General features: G+C 42.7%; 1 protein-coding gene and 1 pseudogene across 2 annotated transcripts; both read left to right on the top strand.

The window, feature by feature from the left end:
- Positions 1-4,706: 4,706 nt before the first annotated feature.
- Positions 4,707-5,656, top strand: LOC308619253 (olfactory receptor 1J4-like; annotated as a pseudogene). Its single transcript has one exon. The product of its transcript is annotated as an olfactory receptor 1J4-like (transcript).
- A 10,865-nt stretch (positions 5,657-16,521) lies between these two features.
- On the top strand, positions 16,522-17,466 carry LOC308618386 (olfactory receptor 1J4-like; the record flags this gene model as incomplete). Its single annotated transcript, XM_081236149.1, has 1 exon — positions 16,522-17,466. The coding sequence occupies one exon, from the start codon at positions 16,522-16,524 to the stop codon at positions 17,464-17,466; it is 945 nt and encodes a 314-aa protein (XP_081092275.1).
- Between the last annotated feature and the right edge of the window lie 288 nt (positions 17,467-17,754).

Raw genomic sequence — 17,754 nt, 5'->3', positions numbered from 1 at the left:
TGATCCCTAGTGATACAAAGACATTGACAATAAACCTTAACGTTTATTAAGCTTTCATTATGTGCTCACTTACCATCCTTCAAACTCACACGAAGAGTATTATTATTACTTCCGCTATGAAGAAACTGAATCTCAGAGATCTTTGATAAATTGCTCAGGTATGCTCTCTTAGTAGGGGGAGAGCCCAGAGTCTTTTTTCCAGAGTGATAGAGTCAATCCCCCTATTCCTGAACAAAGCACAGACCGTACCTCACAGAGGAGTGGGGAGACATGTACATTTTTTTTTAACATCTTTATTGGAGTATAATTTTTTACAATGTTGTGTTAGTTTCTGCTGTATAACAAACTGAATCAGCTATACATATACATACATCCCCATATCCCCTCCCCCTTGCATCTCCCTCCCACCCTCCCTATCCCACCCCTCTAGGTGGTCACAGAGCACTGAGCTGATCTTCCTGTGTTGTGTGGCTGCTTCCCACTAGCTATCTATTTTACATTTGGTAGTGTGTATATATGTCAGTGCTAGGGGGAAGGGTAAGCTGGGACGAAGTGAGAGAGACCTGTACATTTTAAGGGGCTTTGTGCTTTAATGGAAGCCTGTGTAGGTGTTGGGGAGCTTGCAGAAGCTTGCTGAGGCCCTTACACTGCCTGTACCATACATTGCTGTACAGAGAAGCTGAACCCATGATGTAGAGGTCACGGGAAATAGGGTAACTTCTACTTCCCATCTGGAGACTTAACCAGAGCCCAAGGTACCACTGACATTAGGGTCACTTTCTCCTGTGACTCCAGCTACAACTCAGTCCCTTTGGACCCTAAACATACTCCTTTCCGAGGGACTGGGAGGAAGTTGGGCACTTAGCCCCAGTCGACTGCTCCTCTAGTCAGGGACTTGGGGCTCTTTCCCTCTGGGGTCTCTTTCTTTTTTCTTTCTTTTTTTTTTTTTTTTGCGGTACGCGGGCCTCTCACTGTTGTGGCCTCTCCCGTTGCGGAGCACAGGCTCCGGACGCACAGGCTCAGCAGCCATGGCTCACGGGCCCAGCCGCTCCGCGGCATGTGGGATCTTCCCAGACTGGGGCACGAACCCGTGTCCCCTGCATCGGCAGGCGGACTCTCAACCACTGCACCACCAGGGAAGCCCTGGGGTCTCTTTCTGATGAGCAAAAGGAGATCTTCTTGCCCGCTGTTTTGAAGCTGGTGAGCAGACATGAGAGTTTGTAAAGGTCCTCAGGCCACTGAGGTTTGCTCTTTTTCTTTGGATCCTGGGTCTTCTGGATAGAAAGTGAGGATTCAGGTAACAGAACGAAGCAGAAGGTATCAGAACTCATAGCACTGGTATAACTCGGAAGGAGCCCAGACATCTCCATAGTCGTGCATGTATGTCTGTGTGTAAATGTGTGTATGTGTGACCATCAGAGATGTTATGTGTATTTTTGCAGGTGTATTGTGTTGTATGGCTTTATGCGTGTATGTGTAACTGACAAACACACTGAATGACAAACATACTAATATATATATCGGTCAGAGAAGCTGGAAATTTCCTCTCAGTGTGTGCTTATTTTACTTGCATTTGTTGCTTGTGTACTGTATGTAAGACCTTGTGCGTTGCTTGTGATTGGAATATGTATGATTTCTTGTAACTACAATGCCTGTGGCAGAGGATGCTTGAGAGTTCTCTGTGTGTAGCTGTGTTGTACACGTGTATTTTGTTTGTGAGTTTTGCATAGATTTGTGTGAAACTGACTCACACCCTGACTGTATTCACCTACTTTGAGTATAAGCTAGAGAAATCTATAAATCCCCATTTGGCAAGTGTGCGTCTGTGATAGTGTGTGAGTGCTTTTGTAAAACAAATCCACACTTTGACTTCCTTCACACAGAAGATACAAATATTTGTGTGTGTGTGTAACATTATCACATTTTGACTCTCTTGCCTGAGACCAGAATCCACACAGGCCGTTCCAAAGGAAGCCCACTTTGAAGCACTACTGGCATCCATTTTTCATTGATTTGAATACTCCAGCAGGACCCCTGGAAGCTCAATATTTTTGACACGCTTCTTCAATTTTGGTAATATAGTTCAGAAATGAAATGCTCACTTCTGGTGTCACATACATCGACACTCATATCTTTGTCTTTTTCCCACTTAATAGCTTTGTGGCCTTGGGTTTGGCCTTGGTGATGCTCAGCATCCTCTACTGTTAATGGGATCATGATCATTGCTGAAGATCTTGTCTGTTAGGTGTTTCACAAGTACTAGGCACATCCTGAGCACTTAGTAAATTGTAGCCTCATGGAGGCCAAGACACCTGACTCGCCATTTCCCAACTGCTCAGGAGACAAAATTTGGTATGAAGACAGGAAAATTAGGCCCATCCATAGGCTCTCTAGAAACCCCTCCTCTCCCACCCCCCAGGTCACAACTTCTTTTCTTCATTACTGAGCAATTTCACCACCCCTTTCATACATGGTGCTGATGGAATCAAAGCGCCATTTCTATATTGTTCCCTTCCCTTCGAATTGCAGCTCCTTGGTGTCATTACGTACTCTGGTTCTCCTGTAGGAGATCTTTGAGACCCTAGGTTAAGTCTGACCTAGCAACTTTCAGGGAGAAGCCAGTCCTGGCAGAAGAGACAAGTACCTGGTCCCTCCTTGTGTCCCATGAGCTGAGTCAATTAATGACCCTGAGCAACGCTCTGGTCTGGAACAAGCATCTACTGAGAGGGTCTTACACACTGTTAATGTCAAGTTCCTCTCCCAAGCATATTTTAACTTTAACTTTTCACATTTCATATTTAACTTTAGCCTCTCTACCCCCCATAAAAAGAAATGGGTGGATTCTCTTTCTAGCGAAAAGATTATCAGAAAATCAACCTTTGAGACCAGGTTCCTCTATACAGTATCTGTGTGGGATTGTTTAAGTGATTTCACTACTCCTGTTAGTAAAATGAAGGGAAAAAAATTACTGTCGTCTCCACTTCTCACACACAAACACTGATGGATTGAATGAAACTGAAGTCATATGAAAACCATTCGCAAACTAAAGGGTTGCAGGAATAAGAAGGTCGACAGTTATCTGAGCAGGAAGACTCCTTCAAATCCTGAAATAATATTTCTTAATGTCCTGCCTATTTTATCTAGTTAAAGAGAGGGAGAAACAGTGGAGTCACAGGAGCAGAGATTCCAATACATTTTTTAAAAAACACGGGAAAGAATTGTGACTATAGAAGTTACTAACTGTATGATCATGCTAGTTTCCTACTCCTTCTGAGCATGTTGACAATGAAGTTTTAATAACACCTACCTCCTAGGACTGTTGAAAAATGTAATGAGGCTATAATCCAAAAATATATTAGTCTGACATAGTGTTCATTAAATGTCAGTTATTATCAGTGTGAAGATCAATATTGGGATAGTGATGGTCAATCAGGTAACTGAATTCAAATAGACACCTCCAATCCTTCAGTATCTCCCAGCTCTCAGACCCCCATATCTCAGATCTCAGGTGCCTTTGTACCTGTGAATATCCAGATCTGAGGCATGAAACACCAGATAAGGATGGAGATAGATGGAGATCATGCACAGAATTAAGGTTTATTTCTTGGCAAGAAGATAAACATGCATTAAGACAAGTTCCACCAGGGAATTTACCCCAGTGATAGGATCTGAGCTCAGAAACTCACCTTAAGAATGTGAGAGCTCAGATAGACACAAATTTTAGATCAGTCTCTTGGTCTTTTGTGCTGAGCAACTCATAATACTGTTTTATTAAATTCCTGAATTTGATACTGGTTTTTTTTGGATACTTATCCTATCATAAAAATAACTGATAAAATTTTGTGTGTATTTTATGCAGGACACTGTTCTTAGATATTAATGTGCATCGAATTAGAATCCTCTTATTAACTCTATGAATGTGTGGTATTGGTCTCTTCACATTACAGAGGCACAACACGAGGCCAAGAGAGATTTAGCATCCCAAGTCATACAGCTAGAAAGCTGTGGGGCCTGAATTGTAACATGAGGAATCTGGCTTCAGGTCCACACCTTTAGTTGGTCCCTTGTCCAGTGTTCCCTAGAGGGTCAGTATCCAGAGGGAAGAGGTCCTGTATGTCCTATTTACTCTTTATTTTTAATATTAATTAATTAATTTATTTATTTATTTATTTATTTATTTATTTTTGGCTGTGTTGGGTCTTCCTTGCAGTGCACAGGCTTCTCATTGCGGTGGTTTCTCTTGTTGCAGAGCACAGGCTCTAGGCGCGTGGGCTTCAGTAGTTGTGGCTCACGGGCTCAGTACTTGTGGCACACAGGCTCAGTTGCTCCACAGCATGTGGGATCTTCCTGGACCAGGGCTCTAACCCATGTCCCCTGCATTGGCAGGCGGATTCTTAATCACTGCGCTACCAGGGAAGTCCCTGTCCTATTTATTCTTGTATCTCCAATCAGTAGCTTAGTGCCAGAAACATGGCTAATTAAAAAGAAAACAGGAGAATGAATTTGCTCTAGTTCCCATTGAAAGGAATCATGTTGAACATTGAGGGTGTCACTTGCTTTGGCAGCTCTAGGTGATGACGGAAATTGGGCAGTTTTTCTTTTTCTCCACGAGATATTAAGAGACCCTAGTGTGGTGGCCATAATCACAGTTTCAAAGCCTCTGACATTTCCCCCTCCCCTTCATCCTCAGCAGACAAGAGAGGAGCATGAAGCCTGAGAACCAGAGCTGCGTGTCTGAGTTCCTCCTCCTGGGGCTCCCCATCTGGCCAGAGCAGCAGGGCGTGTTCTTTGCCCTGTTCCTGGGCATGTACCTAACCACGGTGCTGGGGAATATGCTCATCCTCTGCTCATCAGGCTGGACTCTCGCCTCCACACCCCCATGTACTTCTTCCTCAGGTACTTGGCTCTCACTGACATCTCTTTTTCATCTATCACTGTCCCTAAGATGCTAATGAGCATGCAAAGCCAGGATCAATCCATCCTGTATGCAAGGTGCATAGCACAGATGTATTATTTTTACTGAGCTGGATGATTTCCTACTCACCTCAATGGCCTATGATCAGTACATGGCCATCTGTCACCCTCTCCACTACACCACCATCATGAGACAGGGACTGTGTACCTTACTGGTAACTGTATCTTGGATTCTCTCCTGTTCCAATGACCTGTGTCACACCCTTCTCCTGTCCCAGCTGTCCTTTTGTGCTGACAACACCATTCCCCATTTTTTCTGTGACCTTGCTGTCCTGCTCAAGCTCTCCTGATCAGACACATCCCTCTATGAGCTAGCCGTTTTCATGGCAGGAGTGGCTGTCATTATCCTCCCACTAATAGGCATCTTGATCTCTTATGGCTGCATCGGGGCCACCATCCTGAAGGTTCCACCCACCAAGGGGATTTGCAAAGCCTTGTCCACATTTGGCTCCCATCTCTCTGTGGTATCTCTGTATTATGGAACAATTATTGCGCTATATTTTTTCCCCTCATCCAGCACCTCCAGTGACAAGAACATAATTGCCTCTGCAATGTACACAGTGGTCACACCATTGATGAACCTTTCATTTATAGCCTAAGAAACAGGGAGATGAAGGGGGCCCTGGAGAAACTCTTCCATGGGGCAAAACCTTCTCTCAATGACGCTTGCTCATTGTTATAACAGACACATGTATTCACATAACCCCAGATCCTACACCCCAATCTTGAATCCAGCATGGAATAAGTGCCCATTAGATATTTGATAACCTGAATTGCATTCTGTTACAGTTATTCTCTCATTTCCTTCCATTTCATTAGTAGAAATTGTGAACTCTGAGTTCATATTATTGATTATTGCTCTTGTCTATTAAATTGAGAAATTACATCATTAGTAGAACTTATGTCTCCTGTCTTATTTCTTGGGAATCTATTAGTTCTTTTTAAAATAGCTTTATGGAGGTATAGTTGACATATAAACATTGCATATATTTAAAGTGTACAGTTTGATATTTTGATACGTATACATTGTGAAATGATCAGCACAATCAAGTTAATGAATGTATTCATCACCTCCACATAGCTACCACTTTACTTTTGCGTGTTTGGTGAGAAGACTTAATTCAAGATCCACCTTTGTAGCAAATACCAAATACACAATACAGTACGGTTAACTATAGCCATCTTGCTGTACATTAGATCTCAAAACTCATTCATCTTGCATAACTGAAACTTTGTACATTACGCTAGGTGAAATGTCAGACTCAGAAAGACAAATACTGCATGATCCCACTTACATGTGGAATCTAAAATGGTCAAATCACAGAAGCAGAGGATAGGATGGTGGTTGCCAGGGGCTGGTGGGAGGGGGAAATGGGGTGATGTTGGGAATTTATTTGTTCTGATGAATCATTGGAAGATCTTGGCTAACAAGGCTCCCTTCGCATAGAAAGTTTGCAGAATGGGAATTTGTAAAGTATCTCCTTTCCGTTCCCCACTTCCCATTCAGCTCTCTTCTCCTATTTTTTTGTTGTCATTAGTAACAAAGGTGGGTCCAGAGAATAAACTGTATGGTAGCCTTTATAGCTCCAGGAAACTCTGCACTGTTACTGAGTTCAGCTGCCTCACTTAACAGAGAAGGACTCGAGGCTTCTTCTTGATTTTAGGAAAGCTGATCCCTCTTATAGACAACAATGGCCTTCACTCAGATGTTCACTCTCAGACCAGTTGTCTATGAAGTTTTCTGAATGAATATGTGAAGACATATGTGAAGAAGACACCTGCTCAGTCCAGATTCGGAGTGAGAAAAACAAAGAAAGCAACCATGGTCTGGAGTCTTCTGTTTCCCCCACTGAATTTGGCACCTGTCTCTTTCAATCTCTTCATTATTTGTCTCCCCAAAATTATTTCTACTCAGCTTAGTGACCACAGGTTTGTGTTATGAGCCTAAGTAATTTATCTTCTTTGGCATCAGTGAAGGACCATATAGTTCTCTTTCTTCTGGCTGCACGTAGTTAAGGATAAACAGGATCAAAACTGCCTGTGAGGACCTCCCTGGTAGTGCAGTGGTTAAGAATCTGCCTGCCAATGCAGGGGACACGGGTTCAAGTCCTGGTCCGGGAAGATCTCACATGCCACGGAGCAACTAAGCCCGAGTACCACAACTACTGAGCCTGTGTTCTAGAGCCTGCGAGCCACAACTACTGAAGACCGCAAGCCACAACTACTGAAGCCTGTGTGCCTAGAGCCCATGCTCGCAACAAGAGAAGCCACTACAATGAGAAGCCTGCACCACCGAAACAAAGAACAGCCCCCACTCGCTGCAACTAGAGAAAGCCCGCGTGCAGCAGTGAAGACCCAACGCAGCCAAAAATAAAACAAAACAAACAAACAAAAAACTGCCTGTGAGACTCAGAACCATGTAGGTGTAAGAGAAGAGTATTTGGGAAAGACAGATCTCAGTTGTAAGCTCTATCTGCTGTGGTGGGTGGCCTCAGGCAATTTACTTAATCTCCTCTGAACCTCAAGTTCCTCTTCCGTGTACAAAGAAAAATTATAAAATATCTAATGTATTTTTATTGAAAAAAAATGTGCCTGCACATTTCATGTTCCCACGGGCGATGTAGGTTTCAATTTCTCCACATTCTCACCAACCACTGTTATTGTCTGTCCTTTTTATCTTAGCCATCTTAGTGGATGTGGAGTTGTATCTCATTGTGGATTTGATTTGCATTTCCCTAATGACTAACAGATGTTGAGCATCTTTTCATGTACTTATTATCAGCTGACTCAGAGCATGGCTATTATCTTTGCCATTGGAAACTTTACCCTCTTTCTGGTAACTTCTTTTCCATATATTTTCCTTGAGTGCTCTTGGCACTTTATGATCTTTAGCATCAAAACATATGTCCTGAAAAATCCAGACTGTACTAAATATCTTAGCACCACTGTTCCTCTACCTTGACCATACCAAAAATTACAGTAGATCAAGTCATCAAAACAGTACGGTACTGGCACAAAAACAAATATAGATCAATGAAACAAGACAGAAAGCCCAGAAATAAACCCACACACCTGTGGTCATTTAATCTACAACAAAAGAAGCAAGACTATAAAATGGAGAAAAGACAGTCTCTTCAATAAATGGTGCTGGGAAAACTGGACAGCTACATGTAAAAGAATGAAACTAGAACATTCTTTAACACCATACACAAAGATAAACTCAAGAGGGATTAAAGACCTAAATGTAAGACCTGATACTATAAAACTCTGAGAGGAAAACATAGGAAGAACACTCTTTGACATAACTCGCAGCAATATCTTTTTTGATCTGTCTCCTAAGGTAATGGAAATTAAAACAAAAATTAAAAAATAGGACCTAATTACACTCAAAAGCTTTTGCACAGCAAAGGAAACCATAAACAAAATGAATAGACAATCCACAGAATGGGAGAAAATATTTGCAGACGATGCGACCGACAAGGGATTAATCTCCAAAATCTACAAATAGCCCATGCAGCTCAATATTAAAAAAACAAACAACCCAATCAAAAAATGGGCCAAAGATCTAAATAGACATTTCTCCAAAGAAGACATACTGATGGCCAAGAGGCAAGATGGCAGATATGTTAGTGAGCCCACCCAAAACTACTAAAAGAATTACCCTGCTGAGTGAGTCTAAACTGCTAACAGCAGAAATGTAAACTAAATAAATGGTTGCTGTTGTTTTCTAAACACTAAGTTTGAGGATGGTTTGTTACGCAGTATTTGATAACTGATACAGAGCTCCTCTGAGGTGGGTGAAATGACTCACAGGATGATGTTTGCCTTCAAAATGCCTGCCTCCTTCATTTTCCATAGACTAATAACTTGGAACAGATTTCAGCATAGTCCCAGCTATGTGGATATTTACCTAATTCATCGAAATGGGAGCAGGAGTTGGCTAACACATACCACTAGTAACTGGAGGAATACAAATGGAAGTGGATCCTCAGGGTGCTGGACAAGGAAGTTATGGAACATAAGGGTGGGTTAGGAGACAAGAGCACCTAAAATGAATTCTCATTTACTGATGGGACCATTGGTAGGCTTGGAAATGATGGTCACCTACAGTAAATGGAATGCACATGCCAGAACACCTTGGCAAAGTATTGAGAAAGAGGTCAGAATCTCAGGGATCTGACCATGTTAGAATGTATTTATTATATGAGACCAGAGAACTCACCAGCTAACTACATTCCCCAAGAAAGGTCAGAAGACACTCCCTTCATTAAAGGAACAAAGGATATACTGGTGAGGAAGACAACAGAATCACCCAAAATTTGCCTGGGTGATCTCCTCCCTAGGACAGAACTGATAGGAAATGCTAACAGGGAGTTTGGTCCCTGGTGTAAACAGAAATAAAGTTATTCTGGGGTGTCAGAGGCCAGGGACGAAAACACTTGGACCTGGTTCATGGATACCGTCATGATGCTTTGTGATGAGCTACAGATGGATGTATACATACTGCCAAGATGTATATTGCCATATACAACTCCACTCAGGAAGGACTCTAAAGAACCATAGAAAGAAGCAATCCTCCAATGGGCGGAGCGTTAAGAAGTCCTCTTGCTTATCTTTTTTGAATGGGAATAGAATCACAAAGATAAGGATATAAATAGACTCTTTGGAAGTGAGGAATGCCTCACTCTGATAATATTGTCAGTATAATTTTAAAACTACATAAAAGTGAAATGAACGTTATTCAGAGATAGAACCGTACATGGTGTGTAGCAGGTCCCAAAGGACCTTTTTGGAGAGGCAGAGAATTACAGCAGACAAAGAATTAAAAATTGAATTAGGGATAAATGGATTGAACAAGGATTAAGTATTCAGGAACTTCTGGGTGCTGTTAACCCCTTCTACACCCACCAACTTTTACCTTAATAGGGTAAAGAATGAACTAGATATTTTTCATACCTTATTTCTTCTGTCCTTTTGCTGCCGGGCAGGAAATCCCACAATGGTATTCATGAACCTGGCTGCGCTAGAATTACCTGTTTTGTTTTTATGAAAAATACAAGTGTCTCTTCTCTAGAGAGTTCTGGACCTCTAGGAAATACTAATCTGCAGCCAGAATTCAAAGACATTAACAACAAAAAAATAGGGAGAGATAGTCACCAAGAACAGAATTGGCCAAGAGACTTTACAGAAATGAGACTGGGAAAAAAAAAGGCAAGACCCACGGTCAGGGACAAAACCACTACAAAACATTTCCAAGGTTGGGTTGGAATGGCTCCAAGAACTAGCATGACCTCTACAGTAAATAACCTGTCCCTATGAATTGTCACCTTTTTTCTTCAAGAGTTCAAATGAGCTCACATTTTAAGGCTCAATAAAATGTCACCGTGTGAGTAAAACTGTACCTGGCCACCTTCAGGTAGATTATTTTTCTTCCTTCTGTCCTCTAACACTTGTTATGGCAACTATCACCATCTGACTTAACACCAAACTGAACATGTGTCTGTCTCCACCATGTTTTGACACGGAGAGTATCTTACTCTTTTTTACATTCTGCCAGTAGTGCATAGCACAGTGCCTGGTACATGGTAGGCATCAGCATAAACATATTAGCTTAATATGAATCCATCTCTTGGTACAAACATTAGCACTGAGGAGCAGGATACTAAAGCTGGTAAGGTTATGAACTCCAGAGTCAGACAAAAAATACATTTCAACCTTCGTTTCCTGGCTTACTAGTGATCGTTTCCCCATCTGTAAAATGAGATAATCATAGTACCTAATACAAGATGGTTGTAATTGGGGAAACAAGAAGATGTGGTACATATATACAATGGAATATTACTCAGCCATTAAAAAGAATGAAATAATGCCATTTGCAACAACATGGATGGATCTAGAGATTGTCATACTGAGTGAACTAAGTCAGACAGAGAAAGAGAAATATAGTATGATATCACTTATAGGCAGAATCTTTAAAAATGATACAAATGAACTTATTTACAGAACAGAAACAGACTCACAGACTTAGAGAATGATCTTATGGTTACCGGTGGGGAAGGGTGGCAGGGAGGGATAGTTAGGGAGCTTGGGATTGACACGTACAACCTGCTATATAACCAACAAGGACCTACTGTAAAGCACAGGGAACTCTGCTCAGTATTATGTAACATCCTAAATGGGAAAAGAATTTGAAAAAGAATAGATACATGTATTATGTATAACTGAATCACTTTGCTGTACCCCTGAAACTAACACAACATTGTTAATCAACTATACTCCAATATAAAATAAAAAGTTTAAAAAAACTATGCCCAGGACTTCCCTGGTGGCGTACTGGTTAAGAGTCCGCCTGCCAATGCAGGGGACACGGGTTTGTGCCCCGGTCCGGGAAGATCCCACATGCCGCGGAGCGGCTGGGCCCGTGAGCCATGGCCGCTGAGCCTGCGCCTCCGGAGCCTGTGCTCCACAACGGGAGAGGCCACAACAGTGAGAGGACCGCGTACCGCAAAACAAAACAAAACAAAACAAAACAACTATGACCATATTAATCAGTGTCCCCAGCCCCAGTGCCTCAGGTCATAGTACCCACATGGTACAAAGGTTATTGCTTAGCCTTCTGGATTTTCATAGCCTGGATATTACTACTTTGGATAATAACTTTGGTCCAGCACACTGCGGGCTGACGGGTAGACCCCACCCGGCAACATGGCAGCGTCTAGGCTATATTTCAGCCTGCTGCAGCCCATACTTATCTGGGCTCTTCAACATCACTGCCATAGCCAACCATTAGATGACATCATAAATGCAGTCCCACTTTGCTGGCAATTTTTTCTATAGTGTTTAAATCAGTCCCTGTTGACCATTCTGCAGACGGAGAGAATGGACTTGAGGACTCGGGGGTCGGGGGAGGGGAAGCTGCGACGAAGTGAGAAAGTAGCATTGACATATATACACGACCAAATGTAAAATAGCTAGCTAGTGGGAAGCAACCGCATAGCACATGGAGATCAGCTCGGTGCTTTGTGACCACCTAAAAGGGTGGGATAGGGAGGGTGGGAGGGAGGCACAAGAGGGAGGGGATATGGGGATATATGTATACATATAGCTGATTCACTTTGTTATACAGCAGAAACTAACACAGAATTGTAGAGCAATTATACTCCAATAAAGATGTAAAAAAAAAAAATAAAATAAAGTAAAATAAAATCAACTAAGATAAGTTTTTAAATTAAACACTGGACATTTCAAATATACTTATTTATTATTTTTCTCAAAATGGTAGTTTCCTGACTTTATATAGTTAATGAATGGAAGAACAAAATTCAAATCTAAAAAAAAAAAATACTAACTCCAACCATCCAGAATAACCCCATATTATCTCCCGATCAAAAGGCTTACTGGAAACATATTAGTTCTTGGTTGCCCAGGCTGAATGCTAAGTCTAAGATTTTAGCCCATGAAGGTTCTTTTATTTCCCCAAGTATCCCTCACTCCTGCACTGATTTATGCCTCTAACTCAGGCTGCTCCTTATGATTTGACTTGCACTACCTGCATTTTGGGTTCCTGCCCACAAACAAAGCACACCAACTTTATTCTCACCACCAAGTATGTTATATTCTTGCCAACTGCCTTTATTCTGCTGACCACGTAGGGGGTCATCAGTGTTGCCTTGGAAGCCACAATACTATACAACAAAATAATTGATCCAAAATAATATCTGAATATATTATTCGCCTGCCACAGCCCTCGAAGCCCTGAGTGAGAGGCAGTGCTCCCTGGCAGCTATGGTTGCTGACAATCGCTAAGCCTTAGATTATCTGCTGGTCAGCCAAGGGGGCATTTGTTCCCTGAAGGGTACTTATTGCCATGTGTGAATAAACAACACAAAGTTGCTCAGATAGCACAGCATATAGTCTGTTTCTCCAGTAGAAACTTTTCCCCAGTCCCACTCCTTAACCACTGCAGATTCCCAAACCCATTTCCTCTGCTTTGCCCAAGCAAATCTGCTTGTACCCACCCAGCTCTCCCCAGGAGTCTTTTGTGTGAATAATAAACTTTCTCTTAAATTCTCTTCCTGTGAAGTGCCATCGGCCTCTGACACTTGAACCAAATCATGTGTCTTCTGGTAATATGCACTGTGTACAGCCAGAATCTTCGATAAACACACACACGCACACACAATAGAGCAAAACATGGTAAAATGTTAGCCTTTCTGGGGTGTGGGTGAAGGGCATACAGGAATTCATTCTATCATGTTTACAACATTTTTCTAAGTCTGAGATCATTTAAAAATTAAATTAAAAAAAAAATCTGAGGGCTTCCCTGGTGGCGCAGTGGTTGAGAGTCCGCCTGCCGATGCAGGGGACACGGGTTCGTGCCCCGATCCCGGAAGATCCCACATGCCGCGGAGCGGCTGGGCCCGCGAGCCATGGCCGCGGAGCCTGTGTGTCCGGAGCCTGTGCTCCGCAACGGGAGAGGCCACAGCAGTGAGAGGCCCGCGTACCGCAAAAAAAAAAAAAAAAAAAAAAAAACTGAGTCCCAGCTGGAACCATGCCCAAGCTAAGTTTGAGCTTGGAACCATGCCCAAGAAAGAAGGAGTCCAAGTCATTCCTGGCATTAGAGACACTGTCCCCTGTGACTCCAGTCCCCTCTGGCTCCTGGACACACTGCTCCCAAAATGGCAGTAAGAAATTGGCCAATTAATCCACGGTGGCTCCTCCTTTACTACGAAGAGAAGCTGAGGATTTGAGCAACAGTCTGGAAGAGGTGTCTGAACTCACCAACAACAAGCATAGGTCAGAAGGAGCTAGAAACCTGCACTTGACGATGGATCTGCTTGTGGGCTTGTGGGTTTGTGTATGAGTATCTCTGTGTTATGAGTGTGTGTGTGTGTGTCTGTGTGTATTGTGTATGCTTGTGTACGTGTTGTTTGGTGGTTGTGTGTGTATGTGTGTGTGTACTATGTACCTGACTCAGAGCCTGATTCTTTTCCTGAGTTAGACCCAATCCAGGTCCTGTTTTAGCACATGTAGATCAAGTTATCAGCCTCCTAACATGCGATTAGGGACTCCTGAGTTGTGCCTGTGATCTTAGTATTTGTCTCCTGTTGTTATGATGGGGGCATTTCCGCTATCCGGCGGGTGTCACAGCTGAGGGGAAGAGTGGTCGGCATCAGGGCTGGGACCTCACCAGAGAGCCGAGGTCGGACAGGGCTCAACCTCCACCCAGCAGTGTGTGCTGGCATGTGTACGAGCTGTGTCTGTGGGTGACACACTCGTGTGTGAGAGCAGGACTGTGTGCTGTTTGCCTTTGTCTGTGTGTATGTTACCGCGTGTACAGGCTGGTGGTGGTGAATAGGCTTAGCTGCCCCACGCTGACTGCCTTCACCCTGGAAGGGTTTGGGGCCCAAGCACACGGCTCAGTGAAGGGAGTGTGTGTGCTGCTTGTTGCAGTGAGTGTGCGGCTAGGTGTGCATGTGTGTTGTTGGTGTGTGTCTTGTGAGATTTTTGAATTGTATGTAGCCCTTGTGTGTTTTTGGTGATGTGTATGTATTGTGATGAGTTATGTGTATGTGGTATGTGAGTTGTGTGTTTTACCAGGTATGTCATACTTGTGTGTCAATGGTGCATTGTGAGTGTATTGGTGGGTGATACGTTATTGTGCACTGTATATGTCTTACCTTGTGTGTTATTTATGACTTGGATATATATGAGTATTTATGAACTGAACCACATACTGGTTATCCTTCTCCTAGAATGGGGCTGGGCCACAGGTGACGGGAATCCTCAGATCAGCAGTGCGTGTGTGTGTTTGTGTAAGAGAGAGAAAGAGAGAGAGAGAGAGATTTGTGTGTGTGTTTGAGGCTTCTGATTTGCACCCATGACCTCAAACATCTCTTTATGTGACCTCCTTCTGGGGTGACATCAACTGAGATAAAAATGCCCCGAGTGACTGTCCCCTGTAAAGAATCTGCTATCACTTTCATATACCTGAGTGTGACTGAGGTGCTCAGAGCTTTGTACTCCTTTGCTTTCACTTAACGTCCCAGCAAAGAAACACTAGGCACCCAGCTGAGTGAAGTTAGAGTGCAGAAGCCCCACCAAACGGCAGTAAGGCCTTGGGAAGTCACTTAATTCTTTGGCCTCAGTTTATATATCTATAAAATGGAAGCTTACAGGCCCTCAATAAATATCTTTGGCTTGAATAGAAGTTAATGTATGTGACAGCGTTCTCTCAATTGGGAAATATATAAATATGAGTGAAAGGAATTACCTAGGCAGAGCACTAAGAAAATTTGGGACAACTTCAGTTTCCTTGCAGCCCTAAAATAACAGTGTCTGACACTCATAACCAATGAAAGGGGAGAGTTCCGTGTTAAAGGCATGGATTCTGATCACACAATACTATTATACTGAACTCCATGAAGTAACCAACGTTTGATCATTTTTAACCTACAGAAAATGGCAATTTTATATACATAATATATGTATATCCCTATGTATATTCCCTTTTATATATTCTTATATACACATGCAATATGTCATATGTGTATATGTATATCTTTATGGCTATTGTTTAATCACCCTATATACATATATGGGATATACACACACACATATATCCCATGTTCCATGCATGTTTATATATATTCCATCTATGTATGTGTATATATACCTATATCACCTTGTATATATGTGAATATCTATGTATCCCATCTCTGACAGCTTGCTGTATGCGTGTGAAATTTATATCATGTATATTTCCATTTCCCAACAGCTTAAATGGGAAAAGAACACTAATTCTTAGTACAACAATGAAGATTTTATCTGGTTATGTAAGGCTAATGTGTGGATTTAGTTAGTAAATGTATGTAAAACCCTCAGCACAGTGCTGGTCACAGAGTATAGTCCCCCAAATATTCATCATTATTATAAAAGATAGTCTGTGGACTATTCTGGCACCAAGTGGTTTTAAGTGACCACCCATTTCTAGAGTACTGATGAGTTTACAGCTGTAGGTCAATGGTACCCGGCCAGGTTCCCAGGAGGAGTGTGACAAGGTTCCAACAACACCACCTCAGCACTGGAAACAACTGAGACCAGTTTTCAGAGTTTCATCTACTATTTCTGCCACAGTGAAGTATTATGGTTTAGCTCTGTTTCATTGTCATGAACTATCCCAGCATGCTTATAAAAAATCTAGCCATAGAAGAGAGGGACCTTGCCTTTCTTATTTACAGTTGCATTCTCAGTCCTGAGTAGAGGGCTGGGTTCAGACTCAATGTTCAATAAATAATGGTTGAATGAAACGGGAAACATGATCTTGCCTCTGTGCAATGAAGTCTTGTTGGCTACTTTTGGGTGTGATGTTTTCCTGGATCCAGACTGGGATAGAGCAAAGATGCATGCATCCATAGGTGTGAAAAATTAATAGGAAGGTGGTTAAAAATTCATTGGTTTCTCAGAAAATTGCAGTATGAACTGTATCCATACTGTTCTTTCTGATATTCCTAACCCTCCTTTATCCCCAGCATATAAAAGCACAGCATGAGGCCTGAGAACCAGAGCAGCGCATCCGAGTTCCTCCTCCTGGGGCTCCCCATCTGGCCAGAGCAGCAGGGCGTGTTCTTTGCCCTGTTCCTGGGCATGTACCTAACCACGGTGCTGGGGAATATGCTCATCCTCCTGCTCATCAGGCTGGACTCTCGCCTCCACACCCCCATGTACTTCTTCCTCAGCCACTTGGCCTTCTCTGACGTCTCCTTTTCATCTGTCACTGTCCCAAAGATGTTGATGAACATGCAGACTCAATGCCAATCTATCACATATCCAGGGTGCATTTCACAGGTGTATTTCTTTATATTCTTTGGTTGCCTTGACAGCTTTCTTCTCGCAGTGATGTCCTATGACAGGTATGTGGCCGTGCGTCACCCTCTCCACTACACCACCCTCATGAGGGATGAGTTTTGTGTCATCCTAGTGACTGGGTGCTGGTTCGCCTCTTGTGCCCACGCTCTGTTGCACACCCTCCTCGTGGACCGGTTGTCCTTCTGTGCAGGGACTGTCATCCCCCACTTCTTTTGTGATCTTGCTGCTGTGCTCAAGTCCTCCTGCTCCGATGCCTCCCTCAATGAGTTGCTCATCCTCACTGAAGGGGGATTTATCTTCACCCTGCCATTGGGTGGTATTTTGGGCTCCTATATCAGCATGGCAGCCATCATCCTGAAGGTCCTCTCCTTCAAGAGAATCTTCAAAGCCTTGTCTACATGTGGTTCTCACCTGTTTGTAGTGTTTTTATATTATGGGACAATTGCAGGCATTTACTATATCCCTTCATCAGGCAACTCCAAAGACAAGGACATAATTGCTTCTTTGATGTACATGGTGATCACCCCCATGCTGAACCCCTTCATCTACAGCCTGAGGAATAAGGATATGAAACGTGCTCTTCAGAAAATTTTCAGGACCAAGGGCACCCCTTGGTGTCATTAATTCATTCCTTCTCACGGACACTCATGGAGCTGTGAAATATGTCTCCTTTAAAAGTTGTAACTTGGACAAGTCTTATCACTGACACCATTTTTCTCTCAGTCTCATTTTACATTTCCTCTCATCTCTTCCTTCACCTGATGTTTTTTTTCCCCACCTGCTCTCTGAATTCTGTGTATTAATGTTTCTGCAGTGGAATTCCAAATCCTCCTATGATGTTCACAAGCCCGTGAGACTCTTGAACCTACTTCCCTGAGCTTTTAGTTTTCTATCTCCATCTTTTTCTTCAAT

The sequence above is a fragment of the Mesoplodon bidens genome (assembly GCF_964165515.1).
Source record: "Mesoplodon bidens genome assembly, chromosome: 6".
Classification (NCBI taxonomy): domain Eukaryota; kingdom Metazoa; phylum Chordata; class Mammalia; order Artiodactyla; family Ziphiidae; genus Mesoplodon; species Mesoplodon bidens.
Note: the sequence above shows the minus strand (reverse complement) of the source record. Positions and strands in the feature narration are given on the sequence as shown.